The sequence below is a fragment of the Psammomys obesus genome, unplaced genomic scaffold (assembly GCF_907164565.1).
Source record: "Psammomys obesus unplaced genomic scaffold, mPsaObe1.curated_primary_1811, whole genome shotgun sequence".
Classification (NCBI taxonomy): Eukaryota; Metazoa; Chordata; class Mammalia; order Rodentia; family Muridae; genus Psammomys; species Psammomys obesus.
In genome coordinates, this window is record NW_026586550.1 from 11,420,444 (window position 1) to 11,441,324 (window position 20,881).

The 20,881-nt window shown below is 37.3% G+C and overlaps 1 protein-coding gene across 1 annotated transcript in view; it reads right to left on the reverse strand.

Moving 5' to 3' along the window:
• Positions 1-20,881, reverse strand: part of Kdm7a (lysine demethylase 7A) — a 48,058-nt gene that overhangs the window by 11,155 nt on the left and 16,022 nt on the right. Inside the window, exons 4-14 of the mRNA XM_055602039.1 lie at positions 20,216-20,376; positions 17,846-17,987; positions 17,181-17,367; positions 15,912-16,074; positions 12,726-12,813; positions 11,371-11,477; positions 6,420-6,511; positions 4,531-4,620; positions 2,767-2,976; positions 1,118-1,242; positions 773-927 (exon numbers count right to left, since the gene is read on the reverse strand). Of these exons, the coding sequence (XP_055458014.1) occupies positions 773-927; positions 1,118-1,242; positions 2,767-2,976; positions 4,531-4,620; positions 6,420-6,511; positions 11,371-11,477; positions 12,726-12,813; positions 15,912-16,074; positions 17,181-17,367; positions 17,846-17,987; positions 20,216-20,376 (1,520 nt within the window). The remainder of the gene's footprint in view (positions 1-772; positions 928-1,117; positions 1,243-2,766; positions 2,977-4,530; positions 4,621-6,419; positions 6,512-11,370; positions 11,478-12,725; positions 12,814-15,911; positions 16,075-17,180; positions 17,368-17,845; positions 17,988-20,215; positions 20,377-20,881) is intronic.

Sequence of the window (20,881 nt, forward strand, 5' to 3'; positions counted from 1 at the left end):
TAAGCAGTTTATAATCCGGCCTCTTAACACTGCCTTTCTCTTCCACAAGCACCGCTGTATAGTAATGTTTTATCAGCCCTGACACGTGAACAAAGGCAGAGTTATCAACCAGATTTACTGGGAATTAATGGAAACTGAGATACTCAAATTGAATTTAATAATCATTTATTATGCAGGATACTTACTCATCAAAAAATAAAATATTGATTTTACTTACTTTTTAAATGAGAAGCTATATGCTGTTCTTGAAAACTGTTCACGAATTAAGATTTTATTCAAAGAAGAAAGACTTCAAGGAGAACGTGATAATACAACAGTGTCTGATATTCCTATTGTTACTTTACTTGACTATAACCAATTAACACACCAATAGAAGCCTCCTGTCAACAAGCAATCAAGCAGCACCATACTGCTTGGATTCCCGATATACAAATAAGCCAACTGAACACATTAGCATATGTGAAATTAAGTTAAAACGTGAAACTCACTTGGGACAGTAGAAGCCATAAAGTATCTGAGCTTCTAAAGGACTTTAACATCAGTGAATCTACCTGGGTCTTGCCGACCATCACATACCCCTTCACTGGTAATCTGTCCCTGGCTGTTATACTTTACTTGGCATTCACATTCAGCACCTTCCTGACCAATGAACTACTCAAACATACTTCGGATTTTCCAATAGTAGTATAAATGCAAACATTTTCAATCCTACAAAAATTCAAACACCAGCAAATTGCCTACTGCCATCTTAGGAAAAGGACAAAAAACATACTGTTAAGTGGTTTTGGAGATCCTCCACTTTCTATCCCCTCTCTTCCTGAGCTCTGTTCTGTCTTCATATTTGCCTTTTTTGTTGGTTTCTTGTCTTCTTCGTTTTCACTATCTGCTGTATAAAGACTCCGATCTGCAAACAGCTGTCTCTCATCTCTGGGCCATGGAAGAAAATAATTGTATCAGAAACAAAGCAAGGCTCTGTATTCCCTTCCCTTCCATTCAAACACAGTGGAGAATTGAGACCCTTTCCTCTAATACAACTGGATATGCAATAATGTAAGAATTAAATAAACAAAAGGGATCCACCAAAAATTAATCTGATATGTTGATCTACTTTACATACTTAATTATTCTTCCATTTGTCAGCAGTAATCGTAGATCATTATCTTTTGCTCTCCATTCAGGTACAGTAGAAGATGGCTGGAGATGTTTGTTGAATTTCCCATTCAGTTTAGAGCTCAGTATGTCCTTAAAGTACAAAACAGAACTGACATTTTAATCTCCACCTTCAGGTAAGCCTACCCAATTGAAAAAAAACTATCCTCCCCTCCTCCCATGGTCCTGCCTTGTAGAGGGATGGGCCACCACCTAGGCTTGGGCTTATCTCAGTGTCCCATATCCAGAGCTCTTTATTTCAACACAACAGAATGGCTCACCTGCCAGCAGAACCACTCAATAATAAAACACATCTTCTAATATAAAATAAAAAATCTGCATAAAGCAAATCCAAACACAAGCCTTTCTTGCAGATACTAGATGGCTAGAGTCACACGGCCTTAGGCAGTCTCATGTTCCGTGGCTGTTTCCACTTAATGAAGTACAATTGTGGGCTTTCCCACTTGTCCTATCCGTCCTCATTCCTTCCCATCAAGACTGTCTGCATCCACACTGCTACCACCAGGTGCAGGAGGTTCCACAGATAAAAAGAGATTATAGGATCTGGTTTTTTAATGTATGAAAGATTATTTCTTCTTCCTCTTAATAAATAGAACCTTTCATAGTTAGTTCCCCAAATAACTATGGGTTAAGTACGTTCAGAACTGTTTAATCTTAACAACATGAGATCCTAACAGCATGAGAGCAAATATAAAAAACTTGTAAGGTTGTAATGACTATATAACTTTTAGTATTTTAAGGCCGCGCAATACCTCTATCGTACTTTAAATTACTTGTCAATCTTCTGCTTAAGATGTAAAATTATGGATGATGCAAATCCTGTCACAAACTCGGTAGCATGGTTTATAAAGGTACCATTAGTCCACACTCTCCTATCTGTGTCCAGTAATACCAGGACTTCCCCAACTTAAAACAGATTTATTCTTACAATCTCCCATTCTGATTGTTGGGACTGGTTACTGTTGGCTCAAGGACAGGCTTTTTATATTTATCCTCCTTGGCTGGCCATACTAATTCAAAGCTGTGTGCTCATTTGACATCTTCTGTTAGTTATCAATTCAAACATCAACCCCTGAAAGGCATCATGAGCATTTCAGCAAAGCAGCCAGCTACTACTTCCCAGCTGCCCTATTTGGGAGCTCTCTCAAAACACTCAGCATTGGAAACATATATTTTGTTGCTGCTGTTTGTTTTGAGAAAGGGTTTCACCATGTAGCTCAGGCTGACCTTAATTTGCAGCAATCCTCTTACCTCAAACTCCCAAGTGCTAGAATTACAGGCATGTACTGTTATACCCATCTTGAAATTATATTAATCCATATCCTTATCTTCCAACTTAAACTTTGATAAAACCTACATGAGGGCAGAGACAAGTTTGTTTGCTCTGGAATCTTAAGAGTCCAGAGGAGCACATGATATTTGGATAAACAGTTATTTACTGAGTAATAAACAACATGTCAGCATGAAATCTAGGCACCTCAACACCACACTGTTGTCCCATGGACAAGTAGTTATTATCTATAAATCTACAGTAGAAACAGGCTGGCCTGTTACATGTACTCTCTGAGCAATTTGTTGATCCTGATATATACTTGCCTCCTCCCATGGACACATCTCTAATCTTTTGAGGACTTCCCTTGTATGAAGCTCAAGGATATCTAGGTTAGAAGGAGTTCGGACATTATGATCTCGAAGTTTCCTCATCTTTCGCCGGGAATGATACGGTGAAGATGCTTCGTTTGAAGGCCGTGAAACTGGACACACAGTAGGAATTCCCTGAGATTTAACTGGTTTGCCATTTTCTTCCTATAAAAATCAAATTCAGAACATGTTTTATGACAAAGCTTTTTTTAAGATTTATTTATTTATTATGTATACAATATTCTGTCTGCATATAAGCCTGCATGCCAAAAGAGGGCACCAGATCTCACTATGTAGAGTGTTGTGAGGCACCATGTGTGGTTGCTGGGAATTGAACTCAGGACCTTTGGAAGAGCAGATACTGCTCTTAACCTCTGAGCCACCTCTCCAGACCCCATGATAAGGCTTCTATACCTATACCTGCCTAAATAGTGAACCATACAAAAAAAATACTTTAAAAAAAGAAAACACTTTCTCTTTAATCATGTAAGAAAAGTTAAATCGAAGCCTCAGCTTTCTTGAAACCTTTACTCCCTTTTCTTACACATACTTTGTGAACAACACATTTCCTTGTTTTATTTGGGGAGGATTTTCTTTTTTGGGGGAGGGGCTGGCTCAGCTTTCCAAGTACTAGGATTATAAGCATGCACCACTACCATGAGCTTCCATCTTAAAGCTGTAATATTAAGTTGGAGTTGACATTTTCAGAAATGGTTCTCTTGTTTACTCAACTATTAATTTGAAGTTTATTCTTTCTTGCTTTTACTGTGCATGAGACACACATATACACATACAGATAATGTTGTAGATTTTATAAACATAAATGTTTGTATATATTATATTTGAAAAACTTTTGATAGGAAACCCATTTACATGCCACTACTACCATCCTTTAATATATTTTCACTACATCTGAAAATAAACTATTCTATCCATGGAGAGTAAACCTAGCATTGTAGCATATCTTAGGGGTTTTGAGGGTACTTGCCTAAAAAGCACGAGGCTCTGGGTCCAGTCCCCAGTACCAAGAAACAAAAAAAGATGATTAATATTTCTTAGATAAATAATGTTTTTCATTCTTGACATTGTGGTTGTAAGCCTAGCTGTAACTGCTGAACCACATCTGCAGCTACTCCAATTCTACACACACAGTCCTAACATAAGATGTTAAATTACAAAATGGTCTTCATTCCTCTACTGAATTTCCTCTTATTTCACACTACATACTAACCAAGCTATTTTCCTGAAGAACTACTTCAATGAAAACCCCCTTTTTTGAATACTGACAACAACTCTTTAATAAATGAAAACATTTCACCACATTTTTATGGGCTTTTATCAAAGGCATTGACCTCTCAAATTGCTCCAGTATTTTTGGCCAAGGGATTCCCTAATATTCTTTCCCAGTTTCACTCATTACTGTTTTATCCGATCCTCTAATTACTGCACATACATTCATTTCTAGGTAATTGAAACTAAATAGATCTAAACATTATCTTGTGACTTTTAAAGAATTTACAGTAATGGAACTGCCTCTTTGTTAATTTTATTACAACACAATACTCTAAATTTCTTTGTAAGCCATCAGAAACCTAAAATCTGTAAAGCAAATTCTACTCCTCCACATGTATGTGTTAGAATTCAGTGTACAGAGGTGGCTCTATTTACTTCTCAAGGCAGACAGCAAGTAGACACTTACATGATAATTTCTGATCTTACCTCTATTGCTCGAATTACTTTAGAAAGTTCCTTAATAAGATGCCCAGGTCTAACATTGTCTGGAATTTCAAAGGCATGTTCAGATACAAGCTGTATTTGGAGTAATAAGAAAACCAAGGTCAATTAAATATATAAAGCTCAATCTGCTTTATAAAGTTCTCTCTTAAAGACACTTCAAATAATATTAAGCCATTTTCAAGAGTTTACATACTTGGTGGAATATTATCTAAGGAGATCCACGTTATCAAATCAAATCCTCTTGAAGTTTAAAATGGATTTGTCTCACTAGTACTAAGTAATCCTTGTTTTTCATGGAAAGTATAACTTGAATATATCTTAACATTTGATTTTTAGATACATTCTAGTTTTTATTTTTGCTTTATAGCTGACTTTTTCGGTTTTCAAAACAGGGTTTCTCTGTGTAGCCTTGACTGTCCTTAAACTCATTTTGTATACCAGGCTGGCCTCAAACTCAGAAATCCACCTGCCTCTGCCTCCCAAGTGCTGGGATTAAAGGTGTGTGCTTTCAGACTTGTTTTTAGTAGTATAAGTTGTTGAAATAAATTAGTTAACAACAATATGGAACAGTGTTCTGACCCTGTTAAATACACTTGTTTAAACTTGGACTCATTTAATCCCCTCAATATCACAGTGACATAGATACTGAGGTTTGGATATCCCTCATCTGAGATACTTGAGACAAGACATGTTTTAGATTTGGGGGCACTTCAGATTTAAGATTGGAGGTTTACAGGTTATGATGATTACTGCTGTTATAACTGAAGGAACTGAGACACTAAGTTAGGTGATGATGATGGTGACACAGCTTACAACTAGAGATGAGTTTTGATTCTAAGTATCTAACTCCAGAGCCCAGTTTTAACCTGTATCGTAAAATGCAACCTATCTTCGAACAAATTTAATAAAAATGTAGGAATGTTTAGAAATACACTTTATTTCAATGTCTAATAATACTTGTGATAAAATTTACTATGCACAAAAATCATGTAGGCCGTTTCTGGCTCAGCTCCACTCCACGACTACTAAAACCATAATCTTGAGTAAGATGCAGTCATTTTTGTTTTTGTACATTCTAAAGGCAATGCTAATACACATTTGAGAAGAACCCACCTAAATCCTCTACCAGGAGACAAACACAATTTCCAAAGCTTAAGCTTCATTACATTACATAGCTGTTAGCTTGTTTATGCTTTTCCTCCTTATACACATGAGAAAATCTGATGGTGGAAGGCATGTTTTTACTTTCCTGGATGTTTCTGTAGCACCTTGCCCTAATGCTACAGAAGCATAAGGGAAGTAAACACTAACTTCAAATACAGATTTGGATGAACTATTAGAAAAAGGCTAGGATAGTTGCAAATAATTGAACTGTAAATTAATTTTGCCCCTTCCATCCCCTCATTTTTATATAAATCTACCAGAGTGGTAAAGAGCAGGGGCTTGCCAGGCCAGTTCTCTTGGGAAAGTTACTTAAATGGGGACATTAGCAGCACCGAGGCCCCACACAGCTGCTCTGAGACTAAATGAGGTCACAGACGTAAAGACAAAGCATAGTGGTTGGCTAAGAGCTCAACATGGCTCCTTGTTATTCTATCTCTGCATGTTTGTTTCTTAGTATCTTAAATATACTGCACTTTGATTTTTCAAGAATAAGAAAAAGCCGAAGTTCTTTATTCTCTAACCAGAATCAGTACATCTGTATATACTATGTCACGGAGTACAAACCATATATAAAGTAAATTTCCATTCCTTTACAAATGACAAATGAATGCTGCCCACACAACAAAAGTAGTTTTCTTAATCTTCACACACACATACACACACACACACACACACCCACACACACACACCCACTAATAACAACTTACTTCTTTTTTCATCCATAATTTTAAAGCAGTATGCAGTGCTTTCACTCCCTGTACTAAGTAAGTTTGAGGCTGGAAACCATCTTCTTTCAGTTCTGTTGAAATGAAGAGAGTTGGTGAAGGAAGTTAAAAGTGTTCTAAAGTTACAAAAGGATATTTCAAGTATCAAGTATCAAACTTAACAACATCCAAAACAGGACAGAAAATAGTTCAACAGACAAAAAAGAAAAAGAACCACGTTTAATGTTATGATAGAAAATGTTAAACATATAAAAAAAATACAGATAAGTTTAAAATAAATTGTGGAATGTGGCTAGTCACTAAGCAGGTAAATCTCTGAGTTACTTCAAGACCATCCTGGTCTACAGAGAAAGTTCCCAGGCAGCCAGGGCTACACCAAGAAACCCTGTCACAAAAACCAAAAAGTGAGAAAAAGATGCCAAGCTTTCAAAATAAAGTTGAGATAGCCATAGTAATACACTGTCACTAATAAAGCATCATTTCAACATTCAATTTCAATTAAATTCACTAGAAAAACATTTATGATCTGCACAATAACAATCCTGTAATACAGAAAATTTCATAATCACAGTGGAATATTTCTAGCAAAAATAGTAAGCAATAAAGTGGACTGAAAAAAACAGATGGATAGGTAATTCAGGTAATATAAAATTTGATTCAACAATCAGTACTAGGATACTGCACCCTGATTGCAAAATGCACATTTTTTTCAGACATACTCAGCACATTTACAAAAATCATCCACATCACAGGCCTATAAAAAGTCCTCAACAAATATCCAATGATCTAAATCACTTATATGCTCAAAATACAATTAAGCTAGAAATCAACAAAATAGATAGCAGTAACAGATAAGTACAGAAAACCCAAAATGTTTAGAGATTTAAAATTATAGGTGTTAAGAAACACATAAACTAAAAGAGTTTTTTTAAGCATTGAAGTCAGAGAGGTGGCCTACCAGTTAAGAGCACTTGCTACTCCTGCAGAGGACTAGGGTTCAGTTCTCAGCACCACATCCCCTCTAACTCCAGCTCCAAGGCCCTCCTAAGACACTTGCAAGCATGCACACACATGCGGGCACAGACACACACTAAGATAGAATAAAAAACTCAAAATGTGTGGCATATTACACAATACATCAACTTATTTCTTAAACATTTATTTGAGGAAAGGGGTGCACACCTATCACTGCGATTGCATGTGGAGGTCAGAGGACAGCTTTCAGGAGTCCATTTTTCTCCTTCCACGTTCAGGAGACTGAGGACAGGTCCTCGGGCTTGGTGGCAAGTGCCTTTGTCCACTAAGCCACCTTGCTGGCCTGCCACCTTTTTGTTTGTTTTTGAGTTGTGGTCACTCACTGAACCTGGAGTTCAGTGACCGACAAGATCACCTCACCAGCTAGTGAGCACCAGGGATTCTCTATCTGTGCCTCTCTATTGCCACTATACTTGACTTTATATGGGTTCTGAAATTACAAACTTGGATCTTTATGCTTGTGCAGTAAGCCATCTCCCCCAAAACCCTCCACTGATTATTACTTTACAGGAAAGAAAACACACGCGCACGCACACACACTCTCTCTCTCTCTCTCTCTCTCTCTCTCACATACACATACACACACACACACACACACACACACTGAAAAATCCTTTAGCTAACTTGAAAAAGATAAGGACTTCCTAAATCTGTTAAAGATGTCAATAAAAAGCAACTATAACACTTTAAATGGTATAAGCCTGAAAGCTTTACTTTCCAGACTGGGAAAAAGATACATATGGCTACCTTTCCTATTCTTAGTTGTGCCTTCAGGGCCTTTCCATACAGTAATGGGATAAAAATAAAGAGATACAAATATTGGGGGGGGGGGGGAAGGGTTCAAACTCAGGTGGTAAGGCTTGTATAGCAAACACCTTACCAATGAGCAAATGACTATGCGTATGGGTGTGCATGTGTATGTGTGTTTGTACACACTATACTAAAAATAAAGTATACTAAAGTAAAATAAAATATACTAAAAATAAGTACTAAAGTTTGGGCTGCTACTTTTTAAGATTTATTTATTTATTATTTATACAGTATTTTGCCTGCATGTATGTGTATAACAGTAGAGGGCACTATATCTCATTATAGATGGTTATGAGCCACCATGTGGTTGCTGGGGACTGAACTCAGGACCTTTGGAAGAGCAGACAGTGCTACTAACTGCTGAGCCATCTCTCCAGCCCGGCTGTTACTTATTATATAACGACTAAATGGATAAAGAAATAAATGTCTAGACTCTAGACCACTGTGTATCTCTATGTCTGTTCTCCTGAGAGTTAACATGTGATCGTATCACCATTTGGGGCTAGAGAGATGGGTGGCAAAACAGTTCAACAGCACATGCTGTTCTTGCAGAGGCTCCAGTCTCAGTTCTCACCTACGTGGTGACTGTGGTGGTTTGAATCAAATGGTCCCCATAGGTTTATAATGGAGTGGCACTATCAGGAGGTATGGCCTTGCTGGAGTAGGTGTAGCTTTGTTGGAAGAAGTGTGTCACTGGGGATGGGCTTTAAGGTTTCAGAAGCTCAAGCCAGGCCCAATGTGTTTTTCTCTTCCATGCCTGCAGATCCAGATATAGAACTCTCAGCTACCTCTCTCCAGCCCCATGTCTACCCACATGCTACCATGACAAAGGACTAACCTTTGAACTGTAAGCCAGCCCCAATGAAATTTTTTCCTTAAGAGTTGCCATAGTCATGGCATCTCTTCACAGCAACAGAAACCCTAAGACAGAAGCCCATGACTATCTGTAACTCAGTTCTGAGCAATCTCCTGCCCTCTTCCTGTACCCATGGTACACAAACATACAAACACTTGTACACACAGAATAAAAATAAATATTTAAAGAGTATGACCATTAACACCATTAACAAACTAATTAGAAAAACAAAACAAATTCTATTTCCACTAGCACAGAGAATGAAAAGCAGAAAATGAAGTTCCAGTCAATTTCCAACTTGACTGCTCAAACAGTAAATCAAAATAGAAATATATCAAAATCTGAAATTGTACCATGTTAAAAAAAAAAAAAAAGATCAAGTCTAAATGTAAAGGGAATCTTTAAAACCACTTTTTTGTGTGGATAGTAGTGGAGGTGAGCCTACGGCCTCATGCCTGCTTACCAATGAGCTATATTATCTCCAGCACTCTTTTTCCTTTAAGGCAAAGCCTGAGTTGTCCAGGCTGGTCTTGATCTTGTAATCGTCCTGTCCTAGCCTCTCAAATAGCTTAGTAGAATTATAGATCTGTACCATCAGGCCCAGCTAAAAACATTTTCTTCAGCTGGTTTGTATGCTAAAAGGTAAATTAAACTAGCTAGCATAAGAGTCATAATGGTGATTGATAACACATTCAGTAATTCAGAACACATAAATCATTTCCCTATTTTCTTTTTAAGTTTACTGAAATGGGGTCTCACTACATAACCTTAGCTGGCCTGGGAATTGGAGGTTGGTCTGATGCATGTTACTAGCCCTCAAGATCTGGGTACACCTATCCTTGTTGTGTAAACCTACCTGATTGGCTGACTAAACTGCCTATGCCAGGGCAGGGCAGAATGGGGTAGGCATGGCTAAGGTTACTGGGCTTGGAGAGGATGACAGAATCATGGGAGACAGACAAGAAAAGAGGAGGAAGGAAGAGAGGAGGAAGAACGACACCCCAATGGGTTAGGTGGGAAAGGAACCACATGAAGAAAAAGACTTCAAGGATGGCATGAAAAGGCCCAGATGAAGACTGTAACAAGTACTATGGGATTATGTATGGAAGGTAGACCAGATGAGGAAGATTAAGGTGGAGGGCACTGGATGGGAGCTAGGAAGTGGATGATGAAGTTAGAAAGCCAGCATAAGTGAAATATCTGCCCAGCCGAAGGTAAATAAGGCAATTATAAATCTAATAGGTGTCTGTGTCTTATTATTTGTGATAGCAGGTTAAATAATACTGCCGTGATAATCTTATGGCTAATAATAACCATTATATAGCCCAACACACTCATTTTTTTTAAATTTACTACAACATCTGGGATTCACAATGTACACCAGATTGACCTCAAACTCAGAGCTGCCTACCTCTGCCTCCTGAGTACTAGGATTAAACTGTCCCCACTATGCCCATCCCCCACCTCCCTAATTTCTTAAGCAAATATTTCACAAGTGTTAGGTAACAGTCTAGTGACACAACATTTTTGAGAGCAAGACACTAAAATGTATGTAAGCTACTCACCCACTAAATGAAATTATCATTTCCCAGTAATATGTGTGTATATATATATATACACACACACACACACACATATATATATACACACCTGATTTCTAAGAATAAGAATAAGGAGGGAATGGTTTTAGACTAGATACTCTAACTCAGTGGTTCTTAACCTATAGTTGAGACTCCCTACAGGGGGGTCAAATAACCTTTCACAGAGGTGGTTTATCAGATATCCTTCGTATCAGATATTTACATTATGACTCATAACAACAGCAAAACTACAGTTATTAAATAGCAACAAAATAATTTTATGGTTGAGCTTACCACTGTATTAAAGGATCGAATCATTAGGAAGGTTGAGAACCACTGCTCTAGCTGCTAAAAAGAGTCTTAGTAGGGGGAGGGGAAAGAAGTACATACTTTTTAAAAAGGGAGAAACCCAGACTAGAGAAATGGTTCAGCAGTTAAAAGCATGCATTGCTCTTGCAGAGCACCTGAGTTTAGTTCCCAGCACTGTACTCATATGTACAATCCTCACAACACACACACACATGCACATACATAATTAAAAATAAAAATAAAATAATTTTTAAAGGGAGTGACATCTAGCAAAGGGTCTCCCTGAAGCAATCTGCATATATACATCTTTATCACAGAAGAGAGTATACAAATAAGGCATTACCTTTAAGGGTTTCCAGCAAACTTTTGGCTACAAACCAGCATATGGCTTCAAAGAAAGGGAATTTGAAAAGATCTGGTGTTTTTAGTCTTTTCTCCATCTCATAACACCTAAATAAATGATATTTGAAGCACGGTATTAATATTGCCATTTCAAAGTTAAATAAAGGTAATCAACTGAAAATAAGTAAGCAATGATTAGTATGAAAATCTGTATATTTACTTAACAAGACAGCTTTTTTGACAACACTTATCCAGGTTCTGACCTTACCAAATCTGACAGTCTACCTAATACATTGGGGCCAGGTGGTGGCGGTGCACGCACTCAGGAGGCAGAAGCAGGTGAATCTCTGTTTTGAGGCCAGCCTGGTCTACAAGATAGCCAGTGCTACACAAAGACACCCTGTCTTAAAAGAAAAAAAAATTACATTGGGTATTGTAAAAGATCACTTTACTTTCTGGGATTTGTATCCTAATTTTAACAAAAAGGAATTTTGTAAGGGTTCCACTAATAAAACAGTATGTTTAAAAATCAGTTCCATGTGTTAAACAACACTATAATACCCACCAACATTCTCTTTAGGCTCTACCAAGCATTCAAAATCAAGACCATACTTGGCACTAGTATCCCTATAGAGATAGGGGCCAAAGTTTGTGTAATATTGGTCTTCTGTCAGTCCCAACAATAGCACATGTAGAAGAAGTAAATCATCTCTTTTCTAGTACTAGGTCAGGTACAAAAAGATTAAAACCTATACCTAGTAGGCATATAGCCCACCATGGCTTAAAGCCCTGTGCTCTGTAAGAACCACATCTCTTCTGCTAACTGCAAAGGCCAAAACATTAAGGGCTCCCATGCACACACATAATTGCAAGAGTCACCAGATTTGAGGAATTTCAAAGATACATGGCCTCCCAAAAGGTATTTCCGCTTTTCTCAGTCCTCATGCATTGTCCATCAGAAAGCATTTTTACTATGTATAATGGTCAGATCCCATCAAAAGGAGAAATAACTGTTCATCCTTTATCTTCAACAAAATATGAAGGTGTTTTGATAGCAATCCTGACTTTAGGATTATTCCAGCTCCACAGGTTATACCCAAATCTGATTAATATAATCCATTTTCACAACACCAGCTTGTAGACAAAGAAAAGCATACACATTTTATAAAATTCTGAAATGTGGGAAGCATTATATTGAATAAGTTATCAATTATATTGTACATTTGAAAGGATCCTCCAAAAGTTCCCATTCCTAATCATTTCTCAAGACGTATCTCATAGGATCTCAACCTTTTATAACAAACACACATGTTCTAATTTAGAACAAAAGATCCTTTCAGTATTGATGACACAAACCTGAGCTGCATGCCAATGTTGAGGTTGTGAAGAAAGTTACCCCCAAAAGCCATACAGTCCTGAGAAGTGAGCACAGCATGAATCCACCCTGAAACACAAAAATCAGTGCTGTTTAAATTTCTAAACTAAACAGACGTAATCTACCTGTGAAATAAGTAACTCAAATATCAATATCAATTTATCTCATACGCCAGTGCTAAAGAAGTTGGTGCTTATTACAACTGATTGACTCATCCATTTAAGTATTTATTAAAAGCCTGTAATATGCTAAGTTTGTGCTAAGTCTGAAGGGGGGAAATGAAGGTTTGGGGTAGTGGCCACTGATTATTTTAATCATCTTTACAATGAAGTATTTTACTCTGAGGCCAGTCAAGTTTGGTTTTAATTAGGTAAGCACATTTTGCACTAATGAATATAAGACTGACTGAGCAATCTGCTTCCCAAGTGTCAACATAAGTTAAGTCTCCTGAAAAAAATAAGCAGGGAAGGAAGGTCAAGGACACATGTGACACCATGCTCCAGAAGAAGGAAAGGCACATTTAAATAGCTGGAAAAAAAAAAACATTAAATAGGCCTATAAACATTAAATGCTGACAATCAAATGTTTTATTTCCCATTAGGGTGTTTTCAAAAGGAGAGTCATTTCTATCAGATAATGCCTAACGTTTTAAATGTTGGCAGACTAAACATAAAGACATAAAAATATAAATTCTTCTGGGTGTTCATATAGGTAATAAAGCATGTTCAATAAGAACCAGGACTAGAAACAAAATTCCACTATTTAAACAATATATTTATACATGGTTTTGGCACGATTTCCAGGAATACAAATACCCTGTACATTAAAGAAAACTATAGCATAGTTTGTTTAGATCAGCTGCCAATCATCTTGATGGGGGAAAAATCCCATTGCTTAGATCAGCGACTGTCACAATGTAGTCCTCAAACTGGCACCATCAGTCAGCAAGTTGTTAGAGATATAGACTCTCAGGCCCATCCTGCCTCTACTGAATGAGAACCTTAAGAGACAGGCCCAGAAGTCTGTGATTTACCAAGCCCTCCTGGTGATTCTGATGCTCCGTGAATCTGGAACCCCCAAGCTATACCAATGCTAATGAATGTCAGTTATCCCTGGCTCACATGTACTGATTTGCACCTGTGCCTTCAACACTGCTGTGAGTACATGCACTCAGAAAAGCAGCATTTCTTCATACATTATCTTTTAACTTCATCCTTACATACTCCAGCAGGTTACTAAATTGACTTTGTAAGAAGAGATTTATGTAGGATGTTCTATTTATGAACTTCAAGATTTTAAAAAGGATACAACAGAAAAATTATAATAAGGAGAGGATTTAAAAGTAGCCTTTCAAAAGCAGAGCATAAATCCTAATACTTCTAGATAATGACTCATTAATTTACTCAAGCTTACATTTATTCTTCTACACAGGGGAAAGGTAGAAAGCACACAGGGCATGTAGTAACTATTAGCTCACCCAGGCCAGAATACTGTTCTCAAAAACACTGGCCCAAGAGTCTACAGCCCGCATATTCACTCATACTGCCAACCAACATAGCAATACCTATATTGAAGTATACAGTACAGAGAAATTTGGCAGTTCCTCAAAGAATTCAGCATAGTTAAGTAATGCATCAAAGCAATTCTATTTGGTACATACTCCAAAAAATTAAGCGAAAACGTGTCTCTATAAAAAAAAAGTTTGTATAATTGTTCAAAATAACACTATTTATGAAATCACAAAGCCAAGCAGGGTGTGGTGGCATACGCCTGTAATCCCAGCAGTCAGAGAATTGGAGGCAGGTGGATCTCTATGAGTTCAAGGCCAGCCTGGTCTACAAAGTGAGTCTAGGACAGCCAAAGATACATAGAGAAACCCTGTCTCAGAACACCCACCCCCTCCAAAAAAAATCACAAAGGCAAATGTCCATCAACTAATGAATGGGGTAAACAAACTATAGTTAATAATGCAAAGGAATACTGTTAGGCCAAAAAGATTAAGTGTTTATGTGTGCTATGAATGAGAACAGGAAATATTTAAGTACCAAAAGTTACTCACAGCTGAGTATGATAGCACATGCATACCATCTCCGCACTCAGGAGAGGCACAATCAGGAATTCAATACAATGACGCAGTAAGTTCCAGGCCAGCCTGCGCTCCAAAAACTATCTCCAAAAACTAACCAAACAAACAAAACAGAGGAGATAGAAAAATAGAGGGAAGACGGAAAAAAAAAAAAAAAAAGAAAGCAAGCATTGTCAAAATAGACAAATGCACAGAAATATATTAGTAGTTGCCGGTGGGGCAAGGAAGTGGAGAATGGCAGTATCTACTAAAAGATATGGGGTTTCTTTCCACATGAAATCATCATCCACTGAGTTGGCGGTGCTGGTTGTGTGACCATAGTAATCTATTAAAAGTCATTAAATTGTACCATTTAACAGGATGGTGATCAAGATCTCAAAGGAGCAAACAAGTAAAAAGTTTAGCCCTTCTTAGGTAAGGCCATAAAAGCTACATTCCAATTATGTTAAAGTTGACTCCAGGTGACTCACTATCAACTGATCTGGACCAGCAGGTGGTTCTTCAGTGACAGGGTCTTAAGTGGGAGGTGGCCAGGAAGATGAGAAGGTAAAGAAGACAGAACAGGAGGTCTTGCATAAGCTATGTCTTATGCCAAACAAACTTATGAGGAAATAAAGCATCTTATATACTATTTCCAGGGCAGAAACGGAACAAAGTCAGCAGAAACTATCATACAACAGAACTAAGTTAGTGAAAAGCTCAACAAACAATGTTGCAGAAGGGGAACAGAGGGTATCAAGAGCGCGCAGCGGCCTTGAGACTGATAACCATAGCCATGTAAGGTAGGAAGAATGGGGTTCTCGGGATCTAAAACAGGTCCCACAGTGTCCCAGCCCCAGGCCTCTACTGGCTCTGCCAAGCATGTTCCTGGTTTTAGACAAGAAACTGTGTTTCTGGTCCATATATCAGGGCCTCAGGGGAAAATTCCCAAGGCTTTAACCTCAGGCTATTACTGGCTCAGCCAAGCATGTTCCTGGTTTTATCTGTGTTCATTCTCCATGCATCAGTGCCTCAGGGAAAGCCTTGGATCAGCCCAGCCCTCATCAACCATGGGAAGTAGGGGATGAGATTAAAACCTTACCTGTGGGAACAAATAAGGTATGTCCCTGCTTTACCACACATTTGTAGCATTTATCTACTTTATCGCCAAAGAACACCTCACTCTGGGTCACAGATGAACTCCAAGATTCATAGAGTGCCAAATTTTCATTTGTTGGCTTTATCAAATAAAAAATCTTCTCACCCTAGAAGGAAGTAATCATACTACTTTGAAAAAGAAAAGCCAATCTCAGGATGGCCTACATTGGTACAACTTCCCAATAAAAGGAACTAAATGTTGATTTTGTTGTAAATTTGTTTTAAAAAGTCACATTATCTGATCAGCAGCTAATTCCCTAATCAGCAAGTTCACAGTAACTAAAACTCCTCCCACCTCCAAATGAAGAGAGTCAATAATCCCATCAAAGAAAGCACTGCAAGAAAAGGACCACAATCATGTTAACAAGCTCTTGCCTAGCTCTCAAAATTCACCCTCAGAACCATAAAGACCTTATAGATAGATAAGCTGTAGGTAGGTAACTTGTAGGTAGATTTTTATAAATCTTTAAAAACCTGTGAATGAACTTCCTTTAATTAACTTTTGGCATCCTCAGAGAAAAGGACCAGATCTCAAGGACACAGCCTCAACTCTCAGAGGCTCAGACATCTAAAATAGATCTGGTCCTGTGCCAGGCATCATATGACTCAATAGTGATGGAAATCTTTTTCAAGTGTGTTATTTCTCCAGTATAGACGTCATCAGCTACATGTAATATAACTAGTGGGAATGAACAACTTTATTTTTAATTATACTAAATTTTAATTATTTAAGTCTAGTCACATAAACCTAATGTTTAGTAGGCAGTATAGTCCTAGATAAAGCCAAACAAATAAAAACTAAAAGAATTAGTAACTTCATAGACATTTGTGATTTATCCAACTTCTTGTCTCATTCTCAATCTTAAGGCCAGAAACAATTATCACTGTAATTTTGTTCCTTCTTTGTCACTTGGTTCAGTGATTAATGTGAATTGACTAAGGAGAAGAGAAAAAGAGAAAAGACAAAAGGCTAACAGAAACCAACTTAAAATATAAAGGCAAAAAGAGGAATCTAAATAAAGAACTCGTGACTTTTCACGAGTTGTTTTTTTTTTTAATTTTCATGAAATTTAAAAAGAAAAGCACCAAGGTAGGCAATGTTTAAGAAGCAGAATATTTAAATGTTTACAATCGTTACACAGAGCAGATGCATGTCCCAGGAGAAAAATATGACGTTTTGTTAATAAGAAAATAAGAAATACCCTCTTCTTACCCAAAGGACATGGTACCAGACCGAAGTCCCACCAAAGTCAATGTGGAAATCTGTATAGCTATCTTGAACTCCCATTAAGCAGTATTTCTGGACAAAGGGCTTGGGGAAGACTGAATCATCTGGCCAGTAATTTTCCACCCAGGAAAGTTTTCTGGCTATCTCAGGGACCTCCACCAATTCAGACATCCTTAAAAAAGAAAAAGGCATATACACATACAAACATAATACAATACAAACTAAAGACTTCTTAAAACTATCCTTCTATGTCACCCAAACCAAGCAATTAAATGGAACTCAATATTAACAATACTTAAGCATTTAAAATCATTTTATGTCATAATCATCATCATCATCATTATCATCATTTTAGAGACAAGGTCTCACCATGTAGCTCTGTCCTAGAATCAAGCTGGCCTTGAACTCACAGAAATCCACCTGCCTTTGCATCCTAAGTGCTGGCCAGGATTAAACAGGTGTGTGCCACTGTGCCCAGCTACATCTTGTGTCTAAATATTCTGTGAGCCTGGCAAAGCAAACTTTAGAACACTGCTTCCAATGGATAGCTATAAAAGTCACAATTATGCTTTTTACTAAAATAAATATATCATTAAATTACATTTAACTAAAATTGAGACTACTAAAGCAAACTATCTAGAGATACTCACTTTGTATCCGAAAATTCAAGGCTGATCACATTTAACACTTTTGGTCTGTTAGGATTCATGAAGTATTTAACATAATTGTGAAGTGTCATTTTGCTGTCTGCCTGCCTTGCCACATCAATGACGTCTATCACTTTGTCACCACCTGTAGAAAAAAATTACAGTTTTATTACTGGGGTGAAAAACTGCAAAAATATTGTAAACAAAAATACTAAAAACCATTTTGCTTACCATGATAATTAAGCCAACTATAAAACTACACAGAAGTAACACTGATTGCGAAAACATAATGTACTAAGCTTTTTAGCCTTCCTAGTGTCAATGATTTCTTATGGGTAGTGCATAATCTCACACACACACACAACCAAAAACATTAAATTGGGATATGAAAATTGCTCAGTTTCCTGGGTTTCACCTTCCTCATGCATAACAAAGAACACTGGTTTTTCCCTTTAATTTTTATAATGCTGCAGATGCTGAGATTCATAGCCAAACTTTGGGCAGAGTGTTGGGAATCTTAGGAAAGAAGTGGGAGATAGTAAGACCGGGAAAGGACAGGAGCTCCACAAGGAGAACAGATCCAAAAAGTTTGGGCACAGGGTCTTTTCTGAGATTGATACTCTAGCCAATGACCACTCATGGAGATGGCCTAGAACCCCTATACAGAGGCAGCCCATGGCAGTTCAGTGTCCAAGTGGACTCCATAGTAATGGGGACAGGGCCTGTCTCTGACATGAACTGATTGGCCTGCTCTTCGATCACCTCGCCCTGAGGGGGAGCAGCCTTACCAGGCCACAGAGGAAGACAATGCAGCCACTCTTGATGAGTCCTGATAGACTAGGATCAGAAGGAAGGGGAGGAGGACCTCCCTTTTCAGTGGACTAGGGGAGGGATGGGGGGGAGAGGGAGGGAGGGGGAGATTGGGAGGAGAGAAGGGAGGGAGCTACAGGGGAATACAAAGTGAATAAACTGTAATAAAAAAAATAAAAATAAATTTTAAAAAAGTGTAAGTTTTAGAAAGGAGGGTACTGGGGATCAGTTAAGAAGTTCTTCAGGACAAATAATCTTTGTTTCACTGGTAGTGTCTAATATTCTCCCTGAGAATCAAGGTCAACAAGCAAAAGCCAGTTCATATTAGTGCAGTCTCAATGCTCACACTCTGCATTGTGATTACCTTACAGTTTTCCCTATAAAACACAAGATGCTGCAGACTTCTGCAGCACCACCCTAGGAAACAAAACCCCTTTACAATGGATTTCAGAATGAGTTCAGACTCAAAATATGGCAACAGTTAAACAATCTGAAATAGAAAATAAATGTTCCACTCTTACATCAATGTAAATTTCATATAGGCTAGTAATATTGCCCCAGATTTCTCTATCTTTATATAAAACATAATAGTTCTCCTGTCATTTTAACTGAAGAGCTTTGCGGTATCAGAAGTTAGTGGATAACGCAGTTTGAATAACTTTTCCTATTATTAAATTACACTAACAATTTACTTTATAGGCAGTTAGGTTTAAGTTAACTCTAACCCTCGTTTATCATATACTTAAATATAAATATCTAAATTTATATAATAATGTTGAAATCAGGGCATTTAACTGCATTTTTGTATATGAAACAATTATCAGTGAAAATTCATAAAGGGACAAGTCCTTCAATGTGGCATGCTGAGGAAATGATGTATAGTAGTTGATACACAATTTTGAGAGAAGGTAGATTTGGGTTCTGATTATCAAATAACACCTATCTCGTTACCAAATGGCATGTACATGTAGTAATCTTTTTCCATAAACTTTATAATGAACATAAATGAAAGGAATGAAAATATAAAGAATATGGCAACCAGTAATTTTTGCCTTGTTTCTTACTTTCTCAGGTTTCAAAATGACAGGTCAGTCCAGGTATCATTAAATGGCAATATTCCTCAAGCCATTAACATAAATACATGTTTGAACTGAATCTTCTCTTTTAAGAACCCCTGCTCTAAGAGACAGGAGGTCAGGAAGCAGGATCCAAAAGACTAGCAGGCTGGATTTATAGCCCTGTTCTTGCAGACCCCCAGATCCTATGCAGTTTCTTATGCCTTCTTGGAATCCCCAGCTGCCTTCAGTAATAGTTTTCCCTATACAACTATCATACCTAACTAAGAGAGCAGAAGGGTAAAGTTGAGAGAGTTAGACAAAATACTTCATTCTGCTCATTGTAGGTCTATGGAGTTGCTTTCAACAGAAGCACTACTGATTTTATTTTTCCTGGCACTTACAAAGCATCCAGCTCGCAGAGCCAATATTTTCCATTTCATTTCAATATTGTTAGGATACTATCACTTATAGTTTTACCAAGCGCTTAAAGAAATCAAGTTCGTACCTACATAACGTTCCACATCCATCACTGAAAAAGCAGGTGAAGGGAGCCTGAGTCCAAGGTCATCTAATTTAGGGACCATAATAGGGACATCAAATCCATGTTTTTCCAGATATCTTTGTGTCAGCTGACTGCCATGCATCTTTACAATGATTTCATCGGCACTAAGAAAAACGTTAAGAATAAAGTGTCATTTGTTGATAAACTATTTATAGAAGTCTTCTGGTGGTGAGCTAACTTAGAGAAAATAATGTGGAAAATAACGTGGAAGCACTTGTATCTCCTCTTTTAAACATTCACAGAACCCTTAAAGTAAAACTCATGTTTAATTAAAGAACGTAAAACCCTGGATGCAGTACAACAGTTATGGAGAGAGGCAAATTATATATTCATATGAAAAGAATCATAAAGGCAAACTATATAATACCATTCATAAAACAATCACATTTTTAAAGAAGTACATATATATACATCTATAAACATAAATGTTTTGATATAGAAAAAATCTTAAAAGACAGTAAAAGCCTTACATAGGAGATTATGAAAACCTATTCAACTTATTTTATATACTCTGTATACATTATATCGACTATGTTTAATCTAGTAATTATTTTGCCATAGCTTAAATAATCAAAAGCTTATGGAGTTAGTTAAAAGTAGCCCTTTAAT